This window comes from Bombina bombina, chromosome 1, assembly GCF_027579735.1.
Source record: "Bombina bombina isolate aBomBom1 chromosome 1, aBomBom1.pri, whole genome shotgun sequence".
Lineage (NCBI taxonomy): Eukaryota > Metazoa > Chordata > Amphibia > Anura > Bombinatoridae > Bombina > Bombina bombina.
Window position 1 is genome coordinate 1,400,094,271 of NC_069499.1, and position 24,171 is coordinate 1,400,118,441.

Sequence of the window (24,171 nt, forward strand, 5' to 3'; positions counted from 1 at the left end):
AAAGATTTATCACCAAAGTACCTCACAAAAACGAATAACATGCCAGTAAACGTTTTAAACATACACTTTAAAAGTTAGGTAGTGCTATTAATAAGCCTGCTACCAGTCGCTTCTACTGCAGTTAAGGCTCATACATTACTTCAGTATTAACAGTATTTTTTTAGTCGAATTACATTCCTTAGAAAATTACTTATTGTACATACATTCATCAGCCTGATACCAGTCGCTACTGCATTTAAGGCTGTACTTACATTACATCGGTATTAGCAGTATTTTCTTAGTCAATTCCATTCCTTAGAAAAATATTCTAATGCACATACCTCATCTGCAGGGGACCCCGCATGCGATTCCCTTTCTGAAGTTACCCCACTCCTCAGAATGTGCGAGAACAGCCAGTGGATCTTAGTTACTTCTGCTAAGATCATAGAAAACGCAGGCAGATTCTTCTTCTAAATACTGCCTGAGAGAAAAAAACAGCACACTCCGGTGCCATTTAAAATAACAAACTTTTGATTGAAGAAATAATTAAGTATAAAAACTCCACACTCCTCTCACACCTTCCTACTATGTTAGTTGCAAGAGAATGACTGGATATGACATGTGAGGGGAGGAGCTATATCTTGCAACTTCCTGTTGGGAAGGGAATATATCCCATAAGTAATGGATGATCCGTGGACTGAATACACTTAACAAGAGAAAAGAAAAAAAGGTTTGTGTTATAAGTAAGCAAAAGTGCATTAATAAACCGTTACACAGCATTTTCTTTGAGCACTTTGATGTTGAAGGGACTACACAAGCTCCAAAAATTATACTGCCCCTTATGAAAAGAAAGAGTTACACGCAACTCACCAGGTGATGAGGGCAGAATTTCTTCAGCACTCCGTTATTTTCATTTTCATTGATTTTACGCTGGTCATAGATCCTTATAAAAGGTAAGAAGTAGGATAAATATTGTGAACTTATTATTTAGTTTTGCAAACTTACAGCTATTGGATCAATGTTGTTTACAATAACATTTTTGAATTTTGTTCATAGAATATCAAAATTACTGTAAAAAAAAAAAAAAGAAACAACATTTAGTTCAACTGAACAAATTAGACAAACTAATAATGTTAGAACTTGACGTTTAAAAAGGGACATTCCAGGCAAAATTGGAATGCATTTCATTTTTGAATAGAAGCATTTTGGCAATATACACATAGCTGTTCCAAAAGTACATTTAAGTATGAAACGTGCACCAGCATTTTAAACACAGCACTTGCTCAGAGAGCCTAAAGGCGCTTGGTACCATCTGGTATTGACAAGACCCACTGGCTCTGAGCAGCTGCAGTATTTAAAATGCTGGTGCACTAAGAATATTTAGCTATGCTTCACATGCACATGCAGTGAAAAATGTTAACACTAAAACAGTGATAACTTTTACTAGAAGCATTTTTGCCAATACATGAATCATGCAAATTTGTTTCTATTAAGAGATGCAATTCATCTATGTCCCATTCAATAACTTGGGCTTTCTCTCCCTAAAATTGAAATGGAACACTGGGTGAAACTCACCTGACAAACTGATCTCTTCCACCCACAGCAAACTGATAAGTGTTTGATGGATTCACATAGATAGTATACAATCCAACTTTTTTCTCTTTCTCCTTGGTTACCACCAGCCTCCTTCAGTGAGAAAAAAATGCAATTACCCACCAATTAGCTCAAAGGTGCATTAAAGCCCATCAGAAACAACACTATCTACTCACGAGGCAGGCCGGTCTTGCCGAAGGTCAATGGTGAACACGACTGCATCCTCACCAGCAGAAAGGAAAGTGCATGGAGAGTCTGGTTCTAAGGCCAGCTGAGAGGAAAACCGTAATCATGAGTTTAATTTCAAATCAAGCAACAGTGCATACCTACTTGTGACTATGGACCTGGAATTGCTTCACACAAACTACCCATCAATAAGACAGCACTCACCGACCCTTTAAGCACAGCAAACAGGCTTTAATGTAGTGTATTCCAAGGGCCAGTAAGTTCCATCTCATTGCTTTCTATGTACTAACCTGTCTGGCACCCGGGTAGTTGCTGAGTATAGGTGATAGTACACTATCCTGGACTGTTATTTACTAACATACATACAACCACATATATATATAAAAATATATATTTTTAAACTTATTTATTCACTAACATGTTCATTAAAGGGACATCAGTACACTATGTTATGGGGATCTACTGCTCCCATAAGTTTGATATTGAACTATGCAAATTAAAAAAAGGACAGTGTGCCAATTGCCTCATTTTGTGAGCCAATCAGGGCATAAGTTTGAGAGTGATAAGGTTGACCACAGTCATATTGTTAGTATACAGTACACGGTTTTGCAGTTCTTTTCTGTTAAAATCAATTGAGGAAATATATGTGGCAGGGTTAGCTTTCATAAATCTGCAGTGTGCTTTTTCTTAATTGAGAATTAGAAAACCTCAATTTCAGAGATTAAGCACATGAAAAGGGGATAAAATAAATACATTTTACAATGATGTTTTACTATGCATAACTAAACCTTATAAATTCAACCTCAAGGTGTTCACAGTCCCTTTAAGCAAGTTGGGTTTTTTTTAAGACAATTTCTTTTAGACAAAATCTAAAACAGAAGGCTTTACAGCTATCTTGTTATTTATTTTAGAATTTAGGCCATACTCTGGCACATAAAAAAACACTAAAGTTTTTTAAAGGGCAATTTCAAACCTTAGAGTTCATTTTGTCCCTAGCATTATCCCGAACTTAAGGGACCAGTAAATACAGTAGATTTACATAATCAACAAATGCATGATAAAAAAGACAATGCAATAGCACTTAGTCTGAACTTTAGTGGTAGTTTTTTTTTCTGAGAAATTTTAAAGTTATGTCTATTTCCACTCCCGCTGCATCATGTGACAGCCATCAGCCAGTCACAAATGCATATACGTATATTCTGTGAATTTTTTTTTTTTTTTTGCATTCATTACTTTTGGGAAATAAGAACCTGGCCACCAGGAGGAGGCAAAGACACCCCAGCCAAAGGCTTAAATACTCCTCCCAATTCCCTCATCCCCCAGTCATTCTACAGAGGAACAAGGAACAGTAGAAGAAATATCAGGGTGAATGGTGCCAGAAGAACAAAATAAGGATGCCCCACATAAAATTACGGCTGGGGAGCTGTGGACTCTTTCCATCAGAAGAAAAAAAAATTATCAGGTAAGCATAATTTATGTTTTCTTCTTAAATGGAAATAGTCCACAGCTGCATTCATTACTTTTGGGAAAACAAATACCCAAGCTATAGAGGACACTGAATGCCAAGACAGGAAGGTACAATAGGCGGCCCATTCTGAGAGCACTAAGCCAGAAAAACACAAACCATTCCAAACCCCGCTTCTTCAGAGCCGGGCAGAAAATTAAGAGTGAAAAAGGCCCACAAGGACACAGACTCATAACCAGTCCGAAGCCCAACCAGAGATCCCAAACGGACTCACTGAACCAACACTCCACCAAAAGGACCATCGCCCCAAAGGCAGTCCCACACTCCCTGTACTAGTGACTAGTGACTAATGACAGCCGAGAACCAAGTCCTCGACATCAGAACTCAGAAAAAAAACTGAGTAATGAAGATACTGTAGGAAACCCACTAAAAATTGTCTAAGTCCAGAGACTCACCGTCCTTGGTACAAACCCGAGACCTCGGCAAGGAAAACTGCCGACAAAGCAAATACCAAATTGCCCACCCTCCCAGACAGTGGGCACCCACCAGGCAAATTAAGGCACCGGACTAACTAAACTCCACTGGCCCCCCCAAAGAACTGCGAACGAACAACCAATCTCAGATCGCACCCCCAGCCGGACCAGCCCAAGCAACGGCAGATCTGAGCAGGGAAACAAGGTAACCGAAGGCCGACCCACAAAAAGCGAAAGGGTAGACACAGCTACTCCATCTAGAGAAGGCACGAGATCCAAAGAAAACTCGTGAGCCAACCACCTAAAGTCTCAACATCGTCCAATAGCCCAGTTTAGAAAGAACAACAGAAGTTGACCATTGTCAGAACCGAAGAGAAAAACCCCGGAGAGCTCCCACAAAAGGAACTACACCTCTGACAAGAGGAGAGAAAGATATAGGGAACCCCCAGAAACGAGAGCATCAAGAGACACCTGCCCAAGGAACGGGAATGTCATAGAAGAAACCGGGAGAAAAACAAGATAAGGTCACTCCAGTGGATAACAGAAGAGTCCCTCAGAGAAAACCCCATCGAGTCAGCGCGCCTATTAGGCACAGAAATAAAAACCTCGCCCTTGCAATCGTCCCCCTGTGAAGCCAAACTGCCACCGACATGTGACAAGAGACGACTGACCCCAGGGAACCCCAGCTACCCAGCTCCTAGAAAAGCTGACCCAAAGAAAAAGCCAGAACAAGGACGAAGGTCAAGGAAGCCGGAACGCTGAAACTCCCAGGTCCGACCTAGGATCTTACATCCGGTAACATCCCACGGCCGGATCCAAAAGAAGGAGCTGAGAACAACTCCTCGACAACCAGAAGATCAGGATAAGTCCCCTGTGTCCTAAAAAGGTTAAACTAAACCATCAAGCAGGAACAGGAATCCCTGGTCCAAGAGACCAATAGACCTCCCAAGGAACATCCGGACGAAGCCTGATAAGAAAAAGAGCTCTGCAAGTCACAATCCAAAAGGGAAGACAACCCCTCACAGAAGACCAATGCTCTAAAAGTAGCAAAGACTCAAGGATGTATAAAAATAATTATTCAACCAAGCGACATGAACACGAATGTGCTTGAACAGCGCGGCTAATCCCCTACCAGGGATCAAGCGCCACCTTGTGAAACTACCCGAAGAAGGGAAGGCTGAACACACCTCACAGTGGATCAAAACTGTAACCCATCAGGTTACCAAAATGCCGAGCACCTTCAGAGTATAGCATTCTGATCTAGCCTTTCAGCTAGTCACGAAACCCAGAAACAAGGGAACAGTGAGGACAAGTTACCCACAGAACACTGCAGGACTCTACACCCCTCAGGATAAACCATAAAGGTAGAAATACGTGGTTGCGGGTGCCACCTAAGCAGCAATCCCAAAACCACCTGAGAAAGGTCATTAGGACCTATAGATAGCCAGACAACACTGTCCGATGTCCATAAGAGTAACAAAATAACTCCCAAAGGGAAACCAGATCCCAGAAGGAGACTCGTCCCCAAGGAGAAAGAGAGATAGTCCAAGAAGGTCGCGAAACCGGTGACCCACAACGGAACAAATCCTAAAATGACAAATTCCAAAGCCTTCAAAAGGCTAAAAATCACGGGTAGACAAAGAGGCGCTATGGCCTCTATCCTTCGCACCACGTGGAAGGAATACTCCAGCTCCCAAAAAGCGGAAACAACGGAGAGAGATGCAGCAATTTGCAATTTCTCTGACCGGTATGCGAGAGATGGTTATAAAAAAACGAAACACTCCCAAGAACCACTCAGACCGAGAGTCCTGGTAAATGCTTAAATAGAAGCAAAATAACACAAACATTATTGTGAGAAATCGGCACCCCTACTGGCCCAGCTAGGCCGATAGCCACCATGTGTCTGAAAAAGTCGCGTGACAGCAGAACTGAATCCAAGCAGGGCCAGCCCGCAACAGGGTTACCACTGCCAAACAGACTAATGCTACTCTCAGAGAGACGAATATTTAACAAATTAACATGGAACTAAAGTGTTCCTAAAAACTTCATTAGAAGCAAAACCACGAGCATTGATCCCAGAACAAAAAAGATCCCACAGGAACTATTAAAAGGAAAACAAAAAATCCAAAAACGTGTCTGAGGAAGACACTAAGGCAAGCCCGCCTGTAACAAAAAACACAGCACTCTGGAAAGGTTACTCCCTCAGGGAGCTGCATATGTCCTCCCAGGGCTGAGAGACCCGGGATAATCGCCAACAAACCTCCGGACTCTGCAGTCGAGCCAGCACCAAAAGGATGCAGAAGCGAAAATGCGCCACCACCTCCGGGGGAACAGACTCCCATCCGGTGAGGGAAAGACATAACTTGGGTTACCCGCATGTGTAGTATTAGAAGGGAGCGGTAAGGAACTGACCTCCCGGGGGAAAGGGCCCCCCAAGGCGGAAGGCTCAGCAGTCTCTTGAATCCGGAGCCTGAGGAACAAGGGGCTCTAGAATGGCCTGAGGAACATAACTGATGGACCTGTGTCCAAGGGTCCGATTCACACTCATCACAGGAAGAGGAGTCTGACCCAGAAAGTTGAACCAATTCAACCTCAGTATCCTCCATAGTTGGATACCTAAAAGCGGACTATAAAAACATAATAGAAATGGCACCAGATACCCCCAATGACTGGGGCACTCACCACCTACTGAGAACCAGACAACAGCAGACTATTACTCTGACGCCACAGAGACAGGAATGTGGAAATGGGAGACGCAGATGTAAAAACGCCCAGTCACCAGGTGAACCGTACAATCCAAAAAATAAAAGCTGGCCCAACCGTAAGGTCGCGTCACTTCAAAAGCCTATATGTTCCAAGCCAAGAGCCAGAAAAACACTACACATAAGCAGGTTAAATCACATAATAAAAACATGATTAAAAAAAACCCTGTACAATAATCCCCCTCAGGAGATATTAACCCTTGATTCCAAGATACTAAAGGAGTCCCACTGAGACCCTGAATTTTACCTAACAAATGCATTACAGTGCAATCAGAGAAGGTAAATGAAATGATCTTACCGGAATCCACTCCATGGAACAGGAACACGGTCCTTCAAGTGTGACGAATAGTTGCAACGCCTCCGCCATGGACTTGAGAGAGGACAGCAGGTAGCGAAGTGAAGTTCGACAACGCCAAGTGCTGAAGAGAGCTGTGAATACGAGTTGGGATGGTGTCGCAGGGGAAGCTCCCACTGCATCTCCGGACTCTCACTTTTCGCCCAAGCCCTCACACGAGAGACTGACAGGACTACTTAAAATTCACATTTCTTGTCGAAGAGTAACACACCCTCCATAAGAAACATTAATATAGAAAAAATTAAATAATAAAAAGAAGAAAAAAAAAACTTCTGACACTTCTCTGCCAACCTCCTGGGATGAAAGGCAAAGAAAGACAGGGGGATGAGGGAAATGGGAGGAGTATTTAAGCCTTTGGCTGGGGTGTCTTTGCCAGGTTCTTATTTCCCAAAAGTAATGAATGCAGCTGTGGACTCTTTCCATTTAAGAAGAAAATAAAAGTAGTAGGGATGCACCGAAATGAAAATTCTGGACCAAAACCGATACCGAAAATTCAGGATGCCCCTGGCCGAAAAACATAATTTATGCTTACCTGATAAATTCCTTTCTTCTGTAGTGTGATCAGTCCACGGGTCATCATTACTTCTGGGATATTACTCCTCCCCAACAGGAAGTGCAAGAGGATTCACCCAGCAGAGCTGCATATAGCTCCTCCCCTCTACGTCACTCCCAGTCATTCGACCAAGGACCAACGAGAAAGGAAAAGCCAAGGGTGAAGTGGTGACTGGAGTATAAATTAAAAAATATTTACCTGCCTTAAAAACAGGGCGGGCCGTGGACTGATCACACTACAGAAGAAAGGAATTTATCAGGTAAGCATAAATTATGTTTTCTTCTGTTAAGTGTGATCAGTCCACGGGTCATCATTACTTCTGGGATACCAATACCAAAGCAAAAGTACACGGATGACGGGAGGGATAGGCAGGCTCTTTATACAGAAGGAACCACTGCCTGAAGAACCTTTCTCCCAAAAATAGCCTCCGATGAAGCAAAAGTGTCAAATTTGTAAAATTTGGAAAAAGTATGAAGCGAAGACCAAGTTGCAGCCTTGCAAATCTGTTCAACAGAGGCCTCATTCTTGAAGGCCCAAGTGGAAGCCACAGCTCTAGTAGAATGAGCTGTAATTCTTTCAGGAGGCTGCTGTCCAGCAGTCTCATAAGCTAAACGAATTATGCTACGAAGCCAAAAAGAAAGAGAGGTAGCAGAAGCTTTTTGACCTCTCCTCTGCCCAGAGTAAATGACAAATAGAGAAGACGTTTGTCGAAATTCCTTAGTTGCCTGTAAGTAAAATTTTAGAGCACGGACTACATCCAGGTTGTGCAGTAGACGTTCCTTCTTTGAAGAAGGATTTGGGCATAAAGAAGGAACAACAATCTCTTGATTGATATTCCTGTTAGTAACTACCTTAGGTAAGAACCCAGGTTTAGTACGCAGGACTACCTTATCCGAATGAAAAATCAAATAAGGAGAATCACAATGTAAGGCTGATAATTCAGAGACTCTTCGAGCCGAGGAAATAGCCATTAAAAATAGAACTTTCCAAGATAACAACTTTATATCAATGGAATGAAGGGGTTCAAACGGAACGCCCTGTAAAACATTAAGAACAAGGTTTAAACTCCATGGTGGAGCAACAGTTTTAAACACAGGCTTAATCCTGGCCAAAGCCTGACAAAAAGCCTGGACGTCAGGAACTTCTGACAGACGTTTGTGTAACAGAATGGACAGAGCTGAGATCTGTCCCTTTAATGAACTAGCAGATAAACCCTTTTCTAAACCTTCTTGTAGAAAAGACAATATCCTAGGAATCCTAACCTTACTCCAAGAGTAACCTTTGGATTCACACCAATATAGGTATTTACGCCATATCTTATGGTAAATCTTTCTGGTAACAGGTTTCCTAGCCTGTATTAAGGTATCAATAACTGACTCAGAAAACCCACGTCTTGATAAAATCAAGCGTTCAATTTCCAAGCAGTCAGCTTCAGAGAAGTTAGATTTTGATGTTTGAAGGGACCCTGTATCAGAAGGTCCTGTTTCAGAGGTAGAGACCAAGGTGGACAGGATGACAAGTCCACCAGGTCTGCATACCAAGTCCTGCGTGGCCACGCAGGTGCTATTAGAATCACTGATGCTCTCTCTTGTTTGATTCTGGCAATCAATCGAGGAAGTAACGGGAAGGGTGGAAACACGTAAGCCATCCTGAAGTCCCAAGGTGCTGTCAGAGCATCTATCAGGACTGCTCCTGGATCCCTGGATCTGGACCCGTAACGAGGAAGCTTGGCGTTCTGTCGAGACGCCATGAGATCTATCTCTGGTTTGCCCCAACGTCGAAGTATTTGGGCAAAGACCTCCGGATGAAGTTCCCACTCCCCCGGATGAAAAGTCTGACGACTAAAGAAATCCGCCTCCCAGTTCTCCACTCCCGGGATGTGGATTGCTGACAGGTGGCAAGAGTGAGACTCTGCCCAGCAAATTATCTTTGATACTTCCATCATAGCTAGGGAGCTTCTTGTCCCTCCCTGATGGTTGATGTAAGCTACAGTCGTGATGTTGTCCGACTGAAACCTGATGAACCCCCGAGTTGTCAACTGGGGCCAAGCCAGGAGGGCATTGAGAACTGCTCTCAATTCCAGAATGTTTATTGGCAGGAGACTCTCCTCCTGACTCCATTGTCCCTGAGCCTTCAGAGAATTCCAGACGGCACCCCAACCTAGAAGGCTGGCGTCTGTTGTTACAATTGTCCAGTCTGGTCTGCTGAATGGCATCCCCCTGGACAGATGTGGCCGAGAAAGCCACCATAGAAGAGAATTTCTGGTCTCTTGATCCAGATTCAGAGAAGGGGATAAGTCTGAGTAATCCCCATTCCACTGACTTAGCATGCACAGTTGCAGTGGTCTGAGGTGTAAGCGTGCAAAGGGTACTATGTCCATTGCCGCTACCATTAAGCCGATTACCTCCATGCATTGAGCCACTGACGGGTGTTGAATGGAATGAAGGGTGCGGCAAGCACTTTGAAGTCTTGTTAGCCTGTCCTCTGTCAGGTAAATCTTCATTTCTACAGAATCTATAAGAGTCCCCAGGAAGGGAACTCTTGTGAGTGGAACGAGTGAACTTTTCTTTTCGTTCACCTTCCATCCATGTGACCTTAGAAATGCCAGCACTAACTCTGTATGAGACTTGGCAGTTTGAAAGCTTGAAGCTTGTATCAGAATGTCGTCTAGGTATGGAGCTACCGAGATTCCCCGCGGTCTTAGTACCGCCAGAAGAGCACCCAGAACCTTTGTGAAGATTCTTGGAGCTGTAGCCAATCCGAATGGAAGAGCCACAAACTGGTAATGCCTGTCTAGGAAGGCAAACCTTAGGTACCGATAATGATCTTTGTGAATCGGTATGTGAAGGTAAGCATCTTTTAAATCTACAGTGGTCATGTACTGACCCTCTTGGATCATAGGTAAAATTGTCCGAATAGTCTCCATCTTGAACGATGGAACTCTTAGGAATTTGTTTAGGATCTTTAAGTCCAGGATTGGTCTGAAAGTTCCCTCTTTTTTGGGAACCACAAACAGATTTGAGTAAAACCCCTGTCCCTGTTCCGATCGTGGAACTGGATGGATTACTCCCATTAACAAGAGCTCTTGTACGCAGCGTAGAAACGCCTCTTTCTTTGTCTGGATTGTTGACAATCTTGACAGATGAAATCTCTCTCTTGGAGGAGAGTATTTGAAGTCCAGAAGGTATCCCTGAGATATTATCTCTAGCGCCCAGGGATCCTGAACATCTCTTGCCCAAGCCTGGGCGAAGAGAGAAAGTCTGCCCCCCACTAGATCCGATCCCGGATCGGGGGCCCTCAATTCATGCTGTTTTAGGGGCAGCAGCAGGTTTCCTAGTCTGCTTGCCCTTGTTCCAGGACTGGTTAGGTTTCCAGCCTTGTCTGTAGCGAGCAACAGCTCCTTCCTGTTTTGGTGCAGAGGAAGTTGATGCTGCTCCTGCTTTGAAATTACGAAAGGAACTAAAATTAGACTGTCTAGTCTTGGCTTTGGCTTTGTCCTGAGGCAGGGCATGGCCTTTACCTCCTGTAATGTCAGCGATAATCTCTTTCAACCCGGGCCCGAATAAGGTCTGCCCTTTGAAAGGTATATTAAGCAATTTAGACTTAGAAGTAACATCAGCTGACCAGGATTTTAGCCACAGCGCCCTGCGTGCCTGAATGGCGAATCCTGAATTCTTCGCCGTAAGTTTAGTAAGATGTACTACGGCCTCCGAAATGAATGAATTAGCTAGTTTAAGGACTCTAAGCCTGTCCGTAATGTCGTCCAGAGTAGCTGAACCAATGTTCTCTTCCAGAGACTCAATCCACAATGCCGCTGCAGCCGTGATCGGCGCAATGCATGCAAGGGGTTGCAATATAAAACCTTGTTGAACAAACATTTTCTTAAGGTAACCCTCTTATTTTTTATCCATTGGATCTGAAAAAGCACAGCTATCCTCCACCGGGATAGTGGTACGCTTAGCTAAGGTAGAAACTGCTCCCTCCACCTTAGGGACCGTTTGCCATAAGTCCCTTGTGGTGGCGTCTATTGGAAACATTTTTCTAAATATCGGAGGGGGTGAGAACGGCACACCGGGTCTATCCCACTCCTTAGTAACAATTTTAGTAAGTCTCTTAGGTATAGGAAAAACCTCAGTACTCGTCGGTACCGCAAAATATTTATCCAACCTACACATTTTCTCTGGTATTGCAACTGTGTTACAATCATTCAGAGCCGCTAACACCTCCCCTAGTAATACACGGAGGTTTTCCAGTTTAAATTTAAAATTTGAAATATCTGAATCCAGTCTGTTTGGATCAGAACCGTCACCCACAGAATGAAGCTCTCCGTCCTCATGTTCTGCCACCTGTGACGCAGTGTCTGACATGGCCCTAATATTATCAGCGCACTCTGTTCTCACCCCAGAGTGATCACGCTTACCTCTTAGCTCTGGTAATTTAGCCAAAACCTCAGTCATAACAGTAGCCATATCCTGTAATGTGATTTGTAATGGCCGCCCAGATGTACTCGGCGCTACAATATCACGCACCTCCCTCTGAGCGGGAGATGTAGGTACTGACACGTGAGGCGAGTTAGTCGGCATAACTCTCCCCTCGTTGTTTGGTGAAATTTGTTCAATTTGTACAGATTGACTTTTATTTAAAGTAGCATCAATACAGTTAGTACATAAATTTCTATTGGGCTCCACTTTGGCATTGCAACAAATGACACAGGTATCATCCTCTGAATCAGACATGTTTAACACACTAGCAAATAAACTTGTAACTTGGAAATACAATTCAATTAGAATAATATTAAAACGTACTGTGCCTTTAAGAAGCACAGAAGATCTATGACAGTTGAAAATTAATAAATTGAAACAGTTATAGCCTCAATCCTTGTAAACAACACAACTTTAGCAAAGGTTTAATCCCATTAGCAAAGATAACAAATTCTGAAAGCAGGAAACAAATTACAGAATAAACGTTTTTTATCTCAGTCAAACTATAATTCTCACAGCTCTGCTGAGAGAAATTACCTCCCTCAAAATAAGTTTTGAAGACCCCTGAGCTCTGTAGAGATGAACCGGATCATGCAGGGAATACAATGAGTTGCTGACTGAAATATTTGATGTGTAGTAAAAGCGCCAAAAAACGGCCCCTCCCCCTCACACACAGCAGTGAGGGAGAACAGAAACTGTCAGAAAACAGATTAAGCAACTGCCAAGTGGAAAAATAGTGCCCAAACATTTATTCACTCAGTACCTCAGTAAATGAAAACGATTTTACATTCCAGCAAAAACGTTAAACATAATCTCTAGTTATTAAACAGCTTTATGTATTTCTTACAGTGTAATTCTAGTGAAGTACCATTCCCCAGAATACTGAAGTGTAAAGTATACATACATGACATATCGGTATGGCAGGATTTTCTCATCAATTCCATTGTCAGAAAATAAAAACTGCTACATACCTCTATGCAGATTCATCTGCCCGCTGTCCCCTGATCTGAAGTTTACCTCTCCTCAGATGGCCGAGAAACAGCAATATGATCTTAACTACTCCGGCTAAAATCATAACAAAAACTCTGGTAGATTCTTCTTCAAACTCTGCCAGAGAGATAATAACACACTCCGGTGCTATTTTAAAATAACAAACTTTTGATTGAAGATATAAAACTAAGTATAATCACCATAGTCCTCTCACACATCCTATCTAGTCGTTGGGTGCAAGAGAATGACTGGGAGTGACATAGAGGGGAGGAGCTATATGCAGCTCTGCTGGGTGAATCCTCTTGCACTTCCTATTGGGGAGGAGTAATATCCCAGAAGTAATGATGACCCGTGGACTGATCACACTTAACAGAAGAAACTGAAACCAAATTTTTTTTTTTTTTTTTAAACTACAGTGTGTGTGTAGCTGAGAGAGCATGTAGGCGGGAAAGCTCCAACAAATGGGCGTGGTCACTTGTACTGTAGGGCGTGATCTGCAGTGAAACTGGTGGAGCTCTATCATCGTATCATCTCATCGTATCTCCTCCTAGTTCCTGGTTTGGGTCTCACACTGACCCGTCAGATTATATGTCCGGAGCCCCAAATGGAGTCTGTCTGTCACCTATCACCAGGACAACCGGACTTAGCTACAACCTTACGTGCAAGGTGGTTATAGAAAGTCACTGTGCTTTTTTGATACACTGTCTGGTGGGTGCTAATTTGTACCAACTGTTTGCGAGCTTGGGGCTTATACATATATAGTGTGCACGCATATTTGCCTCAGGCGAATAGAATGTCTAAGCACATGAGGCTGATGTATGAGCACTGTATATAAGGCTTATACATATTTACTGTGTGTGGCTGTGGCTGATAATATCAAGTGTTTATAAACATGTTACTTATACTCCTTTGAATACTGTATTCAGAACTTTTTTTTTTTTTTTTTTTAGTAGGAAACCAAAGGGCACTGCTGGCTTCAAATATCATCATGTCATGGTACTTATGTCTGTGCTCTGTGTACCAGTGCTGTGCTGCTCACCTTATGCTAAGGATAGACATGCAACTCTTTGGGCCAAAAATGGAATTGCACATTTTCACCGGCCCAAATTTTGGTGCATCGCTAGTATTATTCTTTATTTAATTCTGCATAACAGAATCAGATTTAACTGTTTTTAGTTTTTTTTTTACCAATTATCCAAATAAAGTATAGTCCTAGAAAACTATTATTATATGCAAAACAGTAATTCAAGTAATTAACTCAACCAGCAGCTCTAGGCTGGCATCAAATTTGAAATATGCTACACAATTTTATCGAAAATAAAAAGGCAAAAAAAATTATGCATCCCTAAAAAGTAGGTTTGTACATAGTGTGGAAACGCAACTCCTAAGATGATAAACAAATGAATGATAGTCTTGGTAAAGCTACTTCAGTTTTTCTGATGAACATATAAATCAAACAAAGAAAAAGAAAAACTGTGAACCATAAACTTGTCTGTCAGAGCAATAAATTATTTGTAGTGTGTTCAGTGCATTTCCCCTTAATTTCTATGGTTTCTCTTAATGTGTTTTAAATGTTTTAAGTGCTGTATATATAAGTTGTTTGTTTCAGAGGCCTAATATTTTGTTAAGCATGTTAATGGTGTTTAAGGTACGATTCCCATATTGTTAGCATCTCTGCATATATATCCATTCTATCTTCAAAAAGAAATGTTCCTCTAATAAAAGCAATTTTGATAGTCTTTGTATCCACAGATTTTTGTGGGTGGATCTTTAGCTTTCCAATTGCTATCAAGAATTGATGATATTGGTCATTATGAAAAATAGTTTTAGAAGTGGTTTATATTTTAAATTTTGGAGGTTTATTTAATAACCAAATTAGGGGGTCTAAAGGGATTTGTATATCTAGTATTTCTTCTATTTCTGAAATAATGGTTATCCAGAAGTTCTGTATAGATGTACACCATCACACGTGGGCCATGTGACTACCCACATTTCTGTAGCGCCAGCATGTGTTTTTAGCTTTTTTGAATAGGCGGTGTAGCTTTCTGGTGGTGAATTCTTGCACATGCTCAGTAGGAGCTGGTGACTCAAAAAGTGTAAATATAAAAAGACTGTGCACATTTTGTTAATGGAAGTAAATTTGAAAGTTGTTTAAAACTAATGCTCTATTTGAATCATCAAAGTTTAAATTTTGACTTGAGTGTCCCCTTAAAGGGACAGTAAACACCAGAATTTTTGTTGTTTAAAAAGGTAGATAATCCCTTTATTACCCATTCCCCAATTTTGCATAACCAACACAATTATAATAATATACTTTTTACCTCTGTGATTACCTTGTATCTATGCCTCTGCAAACTGCCCCCTTATTTCAGTTCTTTTGACAGACTTGCATTTTGAGCCAATCAGTGCTGACTCCTAGGAGCTTCACGTGCCTAAGCTCAATGTTATCTATATGAAACACATGAACTAACGCCCTCTAGTGGTGAAAAACTGTCAAAATGCTTTCAGATTAGAGGTAGTCTTCAAGGTCTAAGAAATTAGCACATAAACCTCCTAGATTTAACTTTCAACTAAGAATACCAAGATAACAAAACAAAATTGGTAATAAAAGTAAATTGGAAAGTTTTTTTAAATTACATGCCCTATTTAAACCATTTAAGATTTTTTTTTACTTTACTGTCCCTTTAAGCCTTTAAACAGTGTTTGAACTCTATGCCAAGAGTGACAACTTTGGGCTCAATTTATCAAAGCCCTACGGCTGCAAGTTCTCACAAGAACTTGCTCGCCGTAATTTAACAAGCAGCGGTCACCAGACCACCGCTTCCCTAACCTCTTCGTCACCTCTAAGGTGGCGAAATTCAATCTCCACTGTCTAGTCCGACCGAGGAGATTGACAGCTCCTGACCGCGCGTGATTGGCTGTGCGTGGGCAGAATTGCATGCGAATGCAAAATTGCGCTTGTGTGCAATGGTGATTACCTGCGGGTAATTTCGCCCCACCACAGGCAAGCTGAGGCGTACAAGGGCGTGTATACGCGCCCCTGTCCGCCTCAGCTTTGATAAATCTAGCCCTATATAGAATGAATGCCCAATGTAGCAATCAAAACACGATCATACTGCTTGATTTCCCTGGCTGCAATGGGATTGCTTAATAAATTATTTTTCTTATGAATCCATGTTTTATACCAGCAATTAAAGGGACACTCTAGTGAAAAAAATAATTTATGCAAGAACTTACCTGATAAATTCATTTCTTTCATATTAGCAAGAGTCCATGAGCTAGTGACGTATGGGATATACATTCCTACCAGGAGGGGCAAAGTTTCCCAAACCTCAAAATGCCTATAAATACACCCCTCACCACACCCACAAATCAGTTTAACGAATAGCCAAGAAGTGGGGTGATAAGAAAAAAGTGCGAAAGCATAAAAAATAAGGAATTGGAATAATTGTGCTTTATACAAAAAAAAAAATCATAACCACCACAAAAAAGGGGTGGGCCTCATGGACTCTTGCTAATATGAAAGAATTGAATTTATCAGGTAAGTTCTTACATAAATTATGTTTTCTTTCATGTAATTGGCAAGAGTCCCTGAGCTAGTGACGTATGGGATAATGACTACCCAAGATGTGGATCTTTCCACGCAAGAGTCACTAGAGAGGGAGGGATAAAATAAAGACAGCCAATTCCGCTGAAAAATAATCCACACCCAAAATAAAGTTTAAATTATAAGCAGAAGATTCAAACTGAAACAGCTGCCTGAAGTACTTTTCTACCAAAAACAGCTTCAGAAGAAGAAAACACATCAAAATGGTAGAATTTATTAAAAGTATGCAAAGAAGACCAAGTTGCTGCTTTGCAAATCTGATCAACCGAAGCTTCATTCCTAAACGCCCAGGAAGTAGAAACTGACCTAGTAGAATGAGCTGTAATCCTTTGAGGTGGAGTTTTACCCGACTCGACATAAGTATGATGAATTAAAGATTTCAACCAAGATGCCAAAGAAATGGCAGAAGCCTTCTGACCTTTTCTTGAACCGGAAAAGATAAATAGACTAGAAGTCTTTCGGAAATTCTTAGTAGCTTCAACATAATATTTCAAAGCTCTAACTACATCCAAAGAATGCAATGATTTCTCCTTAGAATTCTTAGGATTAGGACATAATGAAGGAACTACAATTTCTCTACTAATGTTGTTAGAATTCACAACCTTAGGAAAATATTTAAAAGAAGTTCGCAACACCGCCTTATCCTGATGAAAAATCAGAAAAGGAGACTCACAAGAAAGAGCAGATAACTCAGAAACTCTTCTGGCAGAAGAGATGGCCAAAAGGAACAAAACTTTCCAAGAAAGTAATTTAATGTCCAAAGAATGCATAGGTTCAAACTGAGGAGCTTGAAGAGCCCCCAGAACCAAATTCAAACTCCAAGGAGGAGAAATTGACTTAATGACAGGTTTTATACGAACCAAAGCTTGTACAAAACAATGAATATCAGGAAGATTAGCAATCTTTCTGTGAAAAAGAACAGAAAGAGCAGAGATTTGTCCTTTCAAGGAACTTGCAGACAAACCTTTATCCAAACCATCCTGAAGAAACTGTAAAATTCTCGGAATTCTAAAAGAATGCCAGGAAAAATGATGAGAAAGACACCAAGAAATATAAGTCTTCCAGACTCTATAATATATCTCCCTAGATACGGATTTACGAGCCTGTAACATAGTATTAATCACAGAGTCAGAGAAACCTCTTTGACTAAGAATCAAGCGTTCAATCTCCATACCTTTAAATTTAAGGATTTGAGATCCTGATGGAAAAAAGGACCTTGAGACAGAAGGTCTGGTCTTAACGGAAGAGTCCACGGTTGGCAAGAGGCCATCCGGACAAGATCCGCATACCAAAACCTGTGAGGCCATGCTGGAGCCACCAGCAGAGCAAACGAGCATTCCTTCAGAATCTTGGAGATTACTCTTGGAAGAAGAACTAGAGGCGGAAAGATATAGGCAGGATGATACTTCCAAGGAAGTGACAATGCATCCACTGCTTCCGCTTGAGGATCCCTGGATCTGGACAGATACCTGGGAAGTTTCTTGTTTAGATGAGAAGCCATCAGATCTATTTCTGGAAGACCCCACATTTGAACAATCTGAAGAAATACCTCTGGGTGAAGAGACCATTCGCCCGGATGTAATGTTTGGCGGCTGAGATAATCCGCTTCCCAATTGTCTATACCTGGGATATGAACCGCAGAAACTAGACAGGAGCTGGATTCCGCCCATACCAGAATTCGAGATACTTCTTTCATAGCCAGAGGACTGCGAGTCCCTCCTTGATGATTGATGTATGCCACAGTTGTGACATTGTCTGTCTGAAAACAAATGAACGATTCTCTCTTTAGAAGAGGCCAAGACTGAAGAGCTCTGAAAATTGCACGGAGTTCCAAAATATTGATCGGTAATCTCACCTCCTGAGATTCCCAAACCCCTTGTGCTGTCAGAGACCCCCAAACAGCTCCCCAACCTGTCAGACTTGCATCTGTTGAAATTACAGTCCAGGTCGGAAGAACAAAAGAAGCCCCCTGAACTAAACGATGGTGATCTGTCCACCACATCAGAGAGTGTCGTACAATCGGTGTTAAAGATATTAATTGAGATATCTTTGTGTAATCCCTGCACCACTGGTTCAGCATACAGAGCTGAAGAGGTCGCATGTGAAAACGAGCAAAGGGGATCGCGTCCGATGCTGCAGTCATAAGACCTAGAATTTCCATGCATAAAGCTACCGAAGGGAATGATTGTGACTGAAGGTTTCGACAAGCTGATATCAACTTTAGACGTCTCTTGTCTGTCAAAGACAGAGTCATGGACACTGAATCTATCTGGAAACCTAAAAAGGTTACCCTTGTCTGAGGAATCAATGAACTTTTTGGTAAATTGATCCTCCAACCATGATCTTGAAGAAACAACACAAGTCGATTCGTATGAGATTCTGCTAAATGTGAAGACTGAGCAAGTACCAAGATATCGTCCAAATAAGGAAATACCACAATACCCTGTTCTCTGATTACAGACAGAAGGGCACCGAGAACCTTTGTAAAAATTCTTGGAGCTGTAGCTAGGCCAAACGGTAGAGCCACAAACTGATAATGCTTGTCTAGGAAAGAGAATCTCAGAAACTGATAGTGATCTGGATGAATCGGAATATGCAGATATGCATCCTGTAAATCTATTGTGGACATATAATGCTCTTGCTGAACAAAAGGCAGGATAGTCCTTACAGTTACCATTTTGAATGTTGGTATCCTTACATAACGATTCAATATTTTTAGATCCAGAACTGGTCTGAAGGAATTCTCCTTCTTTGGTACAATGAAGAGATTTGAATAAAACCCCAGCCCCTGTTCCAGAACTGGAACTGGCATAATTACTCCAGCCAACTCTAGATCTGAAACACATTTCAGAAATGCTTGAGCCTTCGCTAGGTTTACTGGGACACGGGAAAGAAAAAATCTCTTTGCAGGAGGCCTTATCTTGAAGCCAATTCTGTACCCTTCTGAAACAATGTTCTGAATCCAGAGATTGTGAACGGAATTGAACCAAATTTCTTTGAAAAAACGTAATCTGCCCCCTACCAGCTGAGCTGGAATGAGGGCCGCACCTTCATGTGGACTTGGGAGCTGGCTTTGGTTTTCTAAAAGGCTTGGATTTATTCCAGACTGGAGATGGTTTCCAAACTGATACCGCTCCTGAGGATGAAGGATCAGGCTTTTGTTCCTTGTTGTGACGAAAGGAACGAAAACGATTATTAGACCTAAATTTACCTTTAGATTTTTTATCCTGTGGTAAAAAAGTTCCTTTCCCTCCAGTAACAGTTGAGATAATAGAATCCAACTGAGAACCAAATAATTTATTACCCTGGAAAGAAAGGGAAAGCAGAGTAGACTTAGAAGACATATCAGCATTCCAAGTTTTAAGCCATAAAGCTCTTCTAGCTAAAATAGCTAGAGACATATACCTGACATCAACTCTAATGATATCAAAGATGGCATCACAAATAAAATTATTAGCATGTTGTAGAAGAATAATAATGCTATGAGAATTATGATCTGTTACTAAAGCTTCTAACCAAAAGGTTGAAGCTGCAGCAACATCCGCTAAAGATATAGCAGGTCTAAGAAGATTACCTGAACACAAGTAAGCTTTTCTTAGAAAGGATTCAATTTTCCTATCTAAAGGATCCTTAAAGGAAGTACCATCTGCCGTAGGAATAGTAGTACGCTTAGCAAGAGTAGAGACAGCCCCATCAACCTTAGGGATTTTGTCCCAAAATTCTAATCTGTCAGATGGCACAGGATATAATTGCTTAAAACGTTTAGAAGGAGTAAAAGAATTACCCAAATTATTCCATTCCCTGGAAATTACTTCAGAAATAGCACCAGGGACAGGAAAAACTTCTGGAATAACTACAGGAGATTTAAAAACCTTATCTAAACGTTTAGATTTAGTATCAAGAGGACTAGAATCCTCAATTTCTAATGCAATTAGGACTTCTTTAAGTAAAGAACGAATAAATTCCATTTTAAATAAATATGAAGATTTATCAGCATCAACCTCTGAGACAGAATCCTCTGAATCAGAAGAAACAATATCAGTATCAGAATGATGATGTTCATTTAAAAATTCATCTGAAAAATGAGAAGTTTTAAAAGACTTTTTACGTTTACTAGAAGGAGGAATAACAGACATAGCCTTCTTAATGGATTTAGAAACAAAATCTCTTATGTTATCAGGAACACTGAGTATTAGATGTTGACGGAACAGCAACAGGTAATGTAACAGTACTAAAGGAAATATTATCTGCATTAGCAAGTTTGTCATGACAAACAGTACAAACAACAGCTGGAGGAACAGATACCAAAAGTTTACAGCAGATACACTTAGCTTTGGTAGCTCCAGCACCAGGCAGGGATATTCCAGAAGTATCTTCTGACTCAGCTTCAACGTGGGACATCTTGCAATATGTAATAGAAAAAACAACATATAAAGCAAAATTGATCAAATTCCTTAAATGACAGTTTCAGGAATGGGAAAAAAATGCCATAGAACAAGCTTCTAGCAACCAGAAGCACAAAATAATGAGAATTAAATAATGTGGAGACAATAGAGACGCCCATATTTTTTAAGCGCCAAAAAAGACGCCCACATTATTTGGCGCCTAAATGCTTTTGGCGCCAAAATGACGCCACATCCGGAACGCCGACACTTTTGGCGCAAAAAACGTAAAAAATGACGCAACTTTTTTTTCTGTTTCCGGCGTCATACGTGTCGCAAAGAATGACGCAATAAAATGAAGCATTTTCAGCCCCCGCGAGCCTAACAGCCCACAGGGAAAAAGTCAAATTTTTAAGGTAAGAAAAAATTATTTATTCATATGCATTATCCCAAATATGAAACTGACTGTCTGAAAACAGAATTTATGTTTACCTGATAAATTTCTTTCTCCAACGGTGTGTCCGGTCCACGGCGTCATCCTTACTTGTGGGATATTCTCTTCCCCAACAGGAAATGGCAAAGAGCCCAGCAAAGCTGGTCACATGATCCCTCCTAGGCTCCGCCTACCCCAGTCATTCGACCGACGTTAAGGAGGAATAATAGCATAGGAGAAACCATATGGTACCGTGGTGACTGTAGTTAAAGAAAATAAATTATCAGACCTGATTAAAAAACCAGGGCGGGCCGTGGACCGGACACACCGTTGGAGAAAGAAATTTATCAGGTAAACATAAATTCTGTTTTCTCCAACATAGGTGTGTCCGGTCCACGGCGTCATCCTTACTTGTGGGAACCAATACCAAAGCTTTAGGACACGGATGAAGGGAGGGAGCAAATCAGGTCACCTAAATGGAAGGCACCACGGCTTGCAAAACCTTTCTCCCAAAAATAGCCTCAGAAGAAGCAAAAGTATCAAACTTGTAAAATTTGGTAAAAGTGTGCAGTGAAGACCAAGTCGCTGCCCTACATATCTGATCAACAGAAGCCTCGTTCTTGAAGGCCCATGTGGAAGCCACAGCCCTAGTGGAATGAGCTGTGATTCTTTCGGGAGGCTGCCGTCCGGCAGTCTCGTAAGCCAATCTGATGATGCTTTTAATCCAAAAAGAGAGAGAGGTAGAAGTTGCTTTTTGACCTCTCCTTTTACCTGAATAAACAACAAACAAGGAAGATGTTTGTCTAAAATCCTTTGTAGCATCTAAATAGAATTTTAGAGCGCGAACAACATCCAAATTGTGCAACAAGCGTTCCTTCTTTGAAACTGGTTTCGGACACAGAGAAGGTACGATAATCTCCTGGTTAATGTTTTTGTTAGAAACAACTTTTGGAAGAAAACCAGGTTTAGTACGTAAAACCACCTTATCTGCATGGAACACCAGATAAGGAGGAGAACACTGCAGAGCAGATAATTCTGAAACTCTTCTAGCAGAAGAAATTGCAACTAAAAACAAAACTTTCCAAGATAATAACTTAATATCAACGGAATGTAAGGGTTCAAACGGAACCCCCTGAAGAACTGAAAGAACTAAATTGAGACTCCAAGGAGGAGTCAAAGGCTTGTAAACAGGCTTGATTCTAACCAGATCCTGAACAAAGGCTTGAACATCTGGCACAGCTGCCAGTTTTTTGTGAAGTAACACCGACAAGGCAGAAATCTGTCCCTTCAGGGAACTTGCCGATAATCCTTTTTCCAATCCTTCTTGAAGGAAGGATAGAATCCTAGGAATCTTAACCTTGTCCCAAGGGAATCCTTTAGATTCACACCAACAGATATATTTTTTCCAAATTTTGTGGTAAATCTTTCTAGTTACAGGCTTTCTGGCCTGAACAAGAGTATCGATAACAGAATCTGAGAAACCTCGCTTCGATAAAATCAAGCGTTCAATCTCCAAGCAGTCAGCTGGAGTGAAACCAGATTCGGATGTTCGAACGGACCCTGAACAAGAAGGTCTCGTCTCAAAGGTAGCTTCCAAGGTGGAGCCGATGACATATTCACCAGATCTGCATACCAAGTCCTGCGTGGCCACGCAGGAGCTATCAAGATCACCGACGCCCTCTCCTGATTGATCCTGGCTACCAGCCTGGGGATGAGAGGAAACGGCGGGAACACATAAGCTAGTTTGAAGGTCCAAGGTGCTACTAGTGCATCCACTAGAGCCGCCTTGGGATCCCTGGATCTGGACCCGTAGCAAGGAACTTTGAAGTTCTGACGAGAGGCCATCAGATCCATGTCTGGAATGCCCCATAGTTGAGTGACTTGGGCAAAGGTTTCCGGATGGAGTTCCCACTCCCCCGGATGCAATGTCTGACGACTCAGAAAATCCGCTTCCCAATTTTCCACTCCCGGGATGTGGATAGCAGACAGGTGGCAGGAGTGAGACTCCGCCCATAGAATAATCTTGGTCACTTCTTCCATCGCTAGGGAACTCCTTGTTCCCCCCTGATGGTTGATGTACGCAACAGTCGTCATGTTGTCTGATTGAAACCGTATGAACTTGGTCCTCGCTAGGTGAGGCCAAGCCTTGAGAGCATTGAATATCGCTCTCAGTTCCAGAATATTTATCGGTAGAAGAGATTCTTCCCGAGACCAAAGACCCTGAGCTTTCAGGGATCCCCAGACCGCGCCCCAGCCCATCAGACTGGCGTCGGTCGTGACAATGACCCACTCTGGTCTGCGGAATGTCATCCCTCGTGACAGGTTGTCCAGGGACAGCCACCAACGGAGTGAGTCTCTGGTCCTCTGATTTACTTGTATCTTTGGAGACAAGTCTGTATAGTCCCCATTCCACTGACTGAGCATGCACAGTTGTAATGGTCTTAGATGAATGCGCGCAAAAGGAACTATGTCCATTGCCGCTACCATCAACCCGATCACTTCCATGCACTGAGCTACGGAAGGAAGAGGAACGGAATGAAGAATTCGACAAGAGTCCAGAAGTTTTGTCTTTCTGGCCTCTGTTAGAAAAATCCTCATTTCTGAGGAGTCTATAATTGTTCCCAAGAAGGGAACCCTTGTTGACGGGGATAGAGAACTCTTTTCCACGTTCACTTTCCAGCCGTGAGATCTGAGAAAGGCCAGGACAATGTCCGTGTGAGCCTTTGCTCGAGGGAGGGACGACGCTTGAATCAGAATGTCGTCCAGGTAAGGTACTACTGCAATGCCCCTTGGTCTTAGCACCGCTAGAAGGGACCCTAGTACCTTTGTGAAAATCCTTGGAGCAGTGGCTAATCCGAAAGGAAGCGCCACGAACTGGTAATGTTTGTCCAGGAATGCAAACCTTAGGAACC

The 24,171-nt window shown here is 41.9% G+C and overlaps 1 protein-coding gene across 5 annotated transcripts in view; it reads right to left on the reverse strand.

Moving 5' to 3' along the window:
• Window positions 1–24,171, reverse strand: part of DCAF8 (DDB1 and CUL4 associated factor 8) — a 378,940-nt gene that overhangs the window by 250,131 nt on the left and 104,638 nt on the right. For all 5 annotated transcript variants that reach the window (XM_053705076.1, XM_053705096.1, XM_053705081.1 and 2 more), the window contains 3 exons: window positions 1,749–1,843; window positions 1,555–1,665; window positions 850–922 (listed from right to left, as the gene is read on the reverse strand). In XM_053705076.1, the coding sequence (XP_053561051.1) occupies window positions 850–922; window positions 1,555–1,665; window positions 1,749–1,843 (279 nt within the window). The remainder of the gene's footprint in view (window positions 1–849; window positions 923–1,554; window positions 1,666–1,748; window positions 1,844–24,171) is intronic.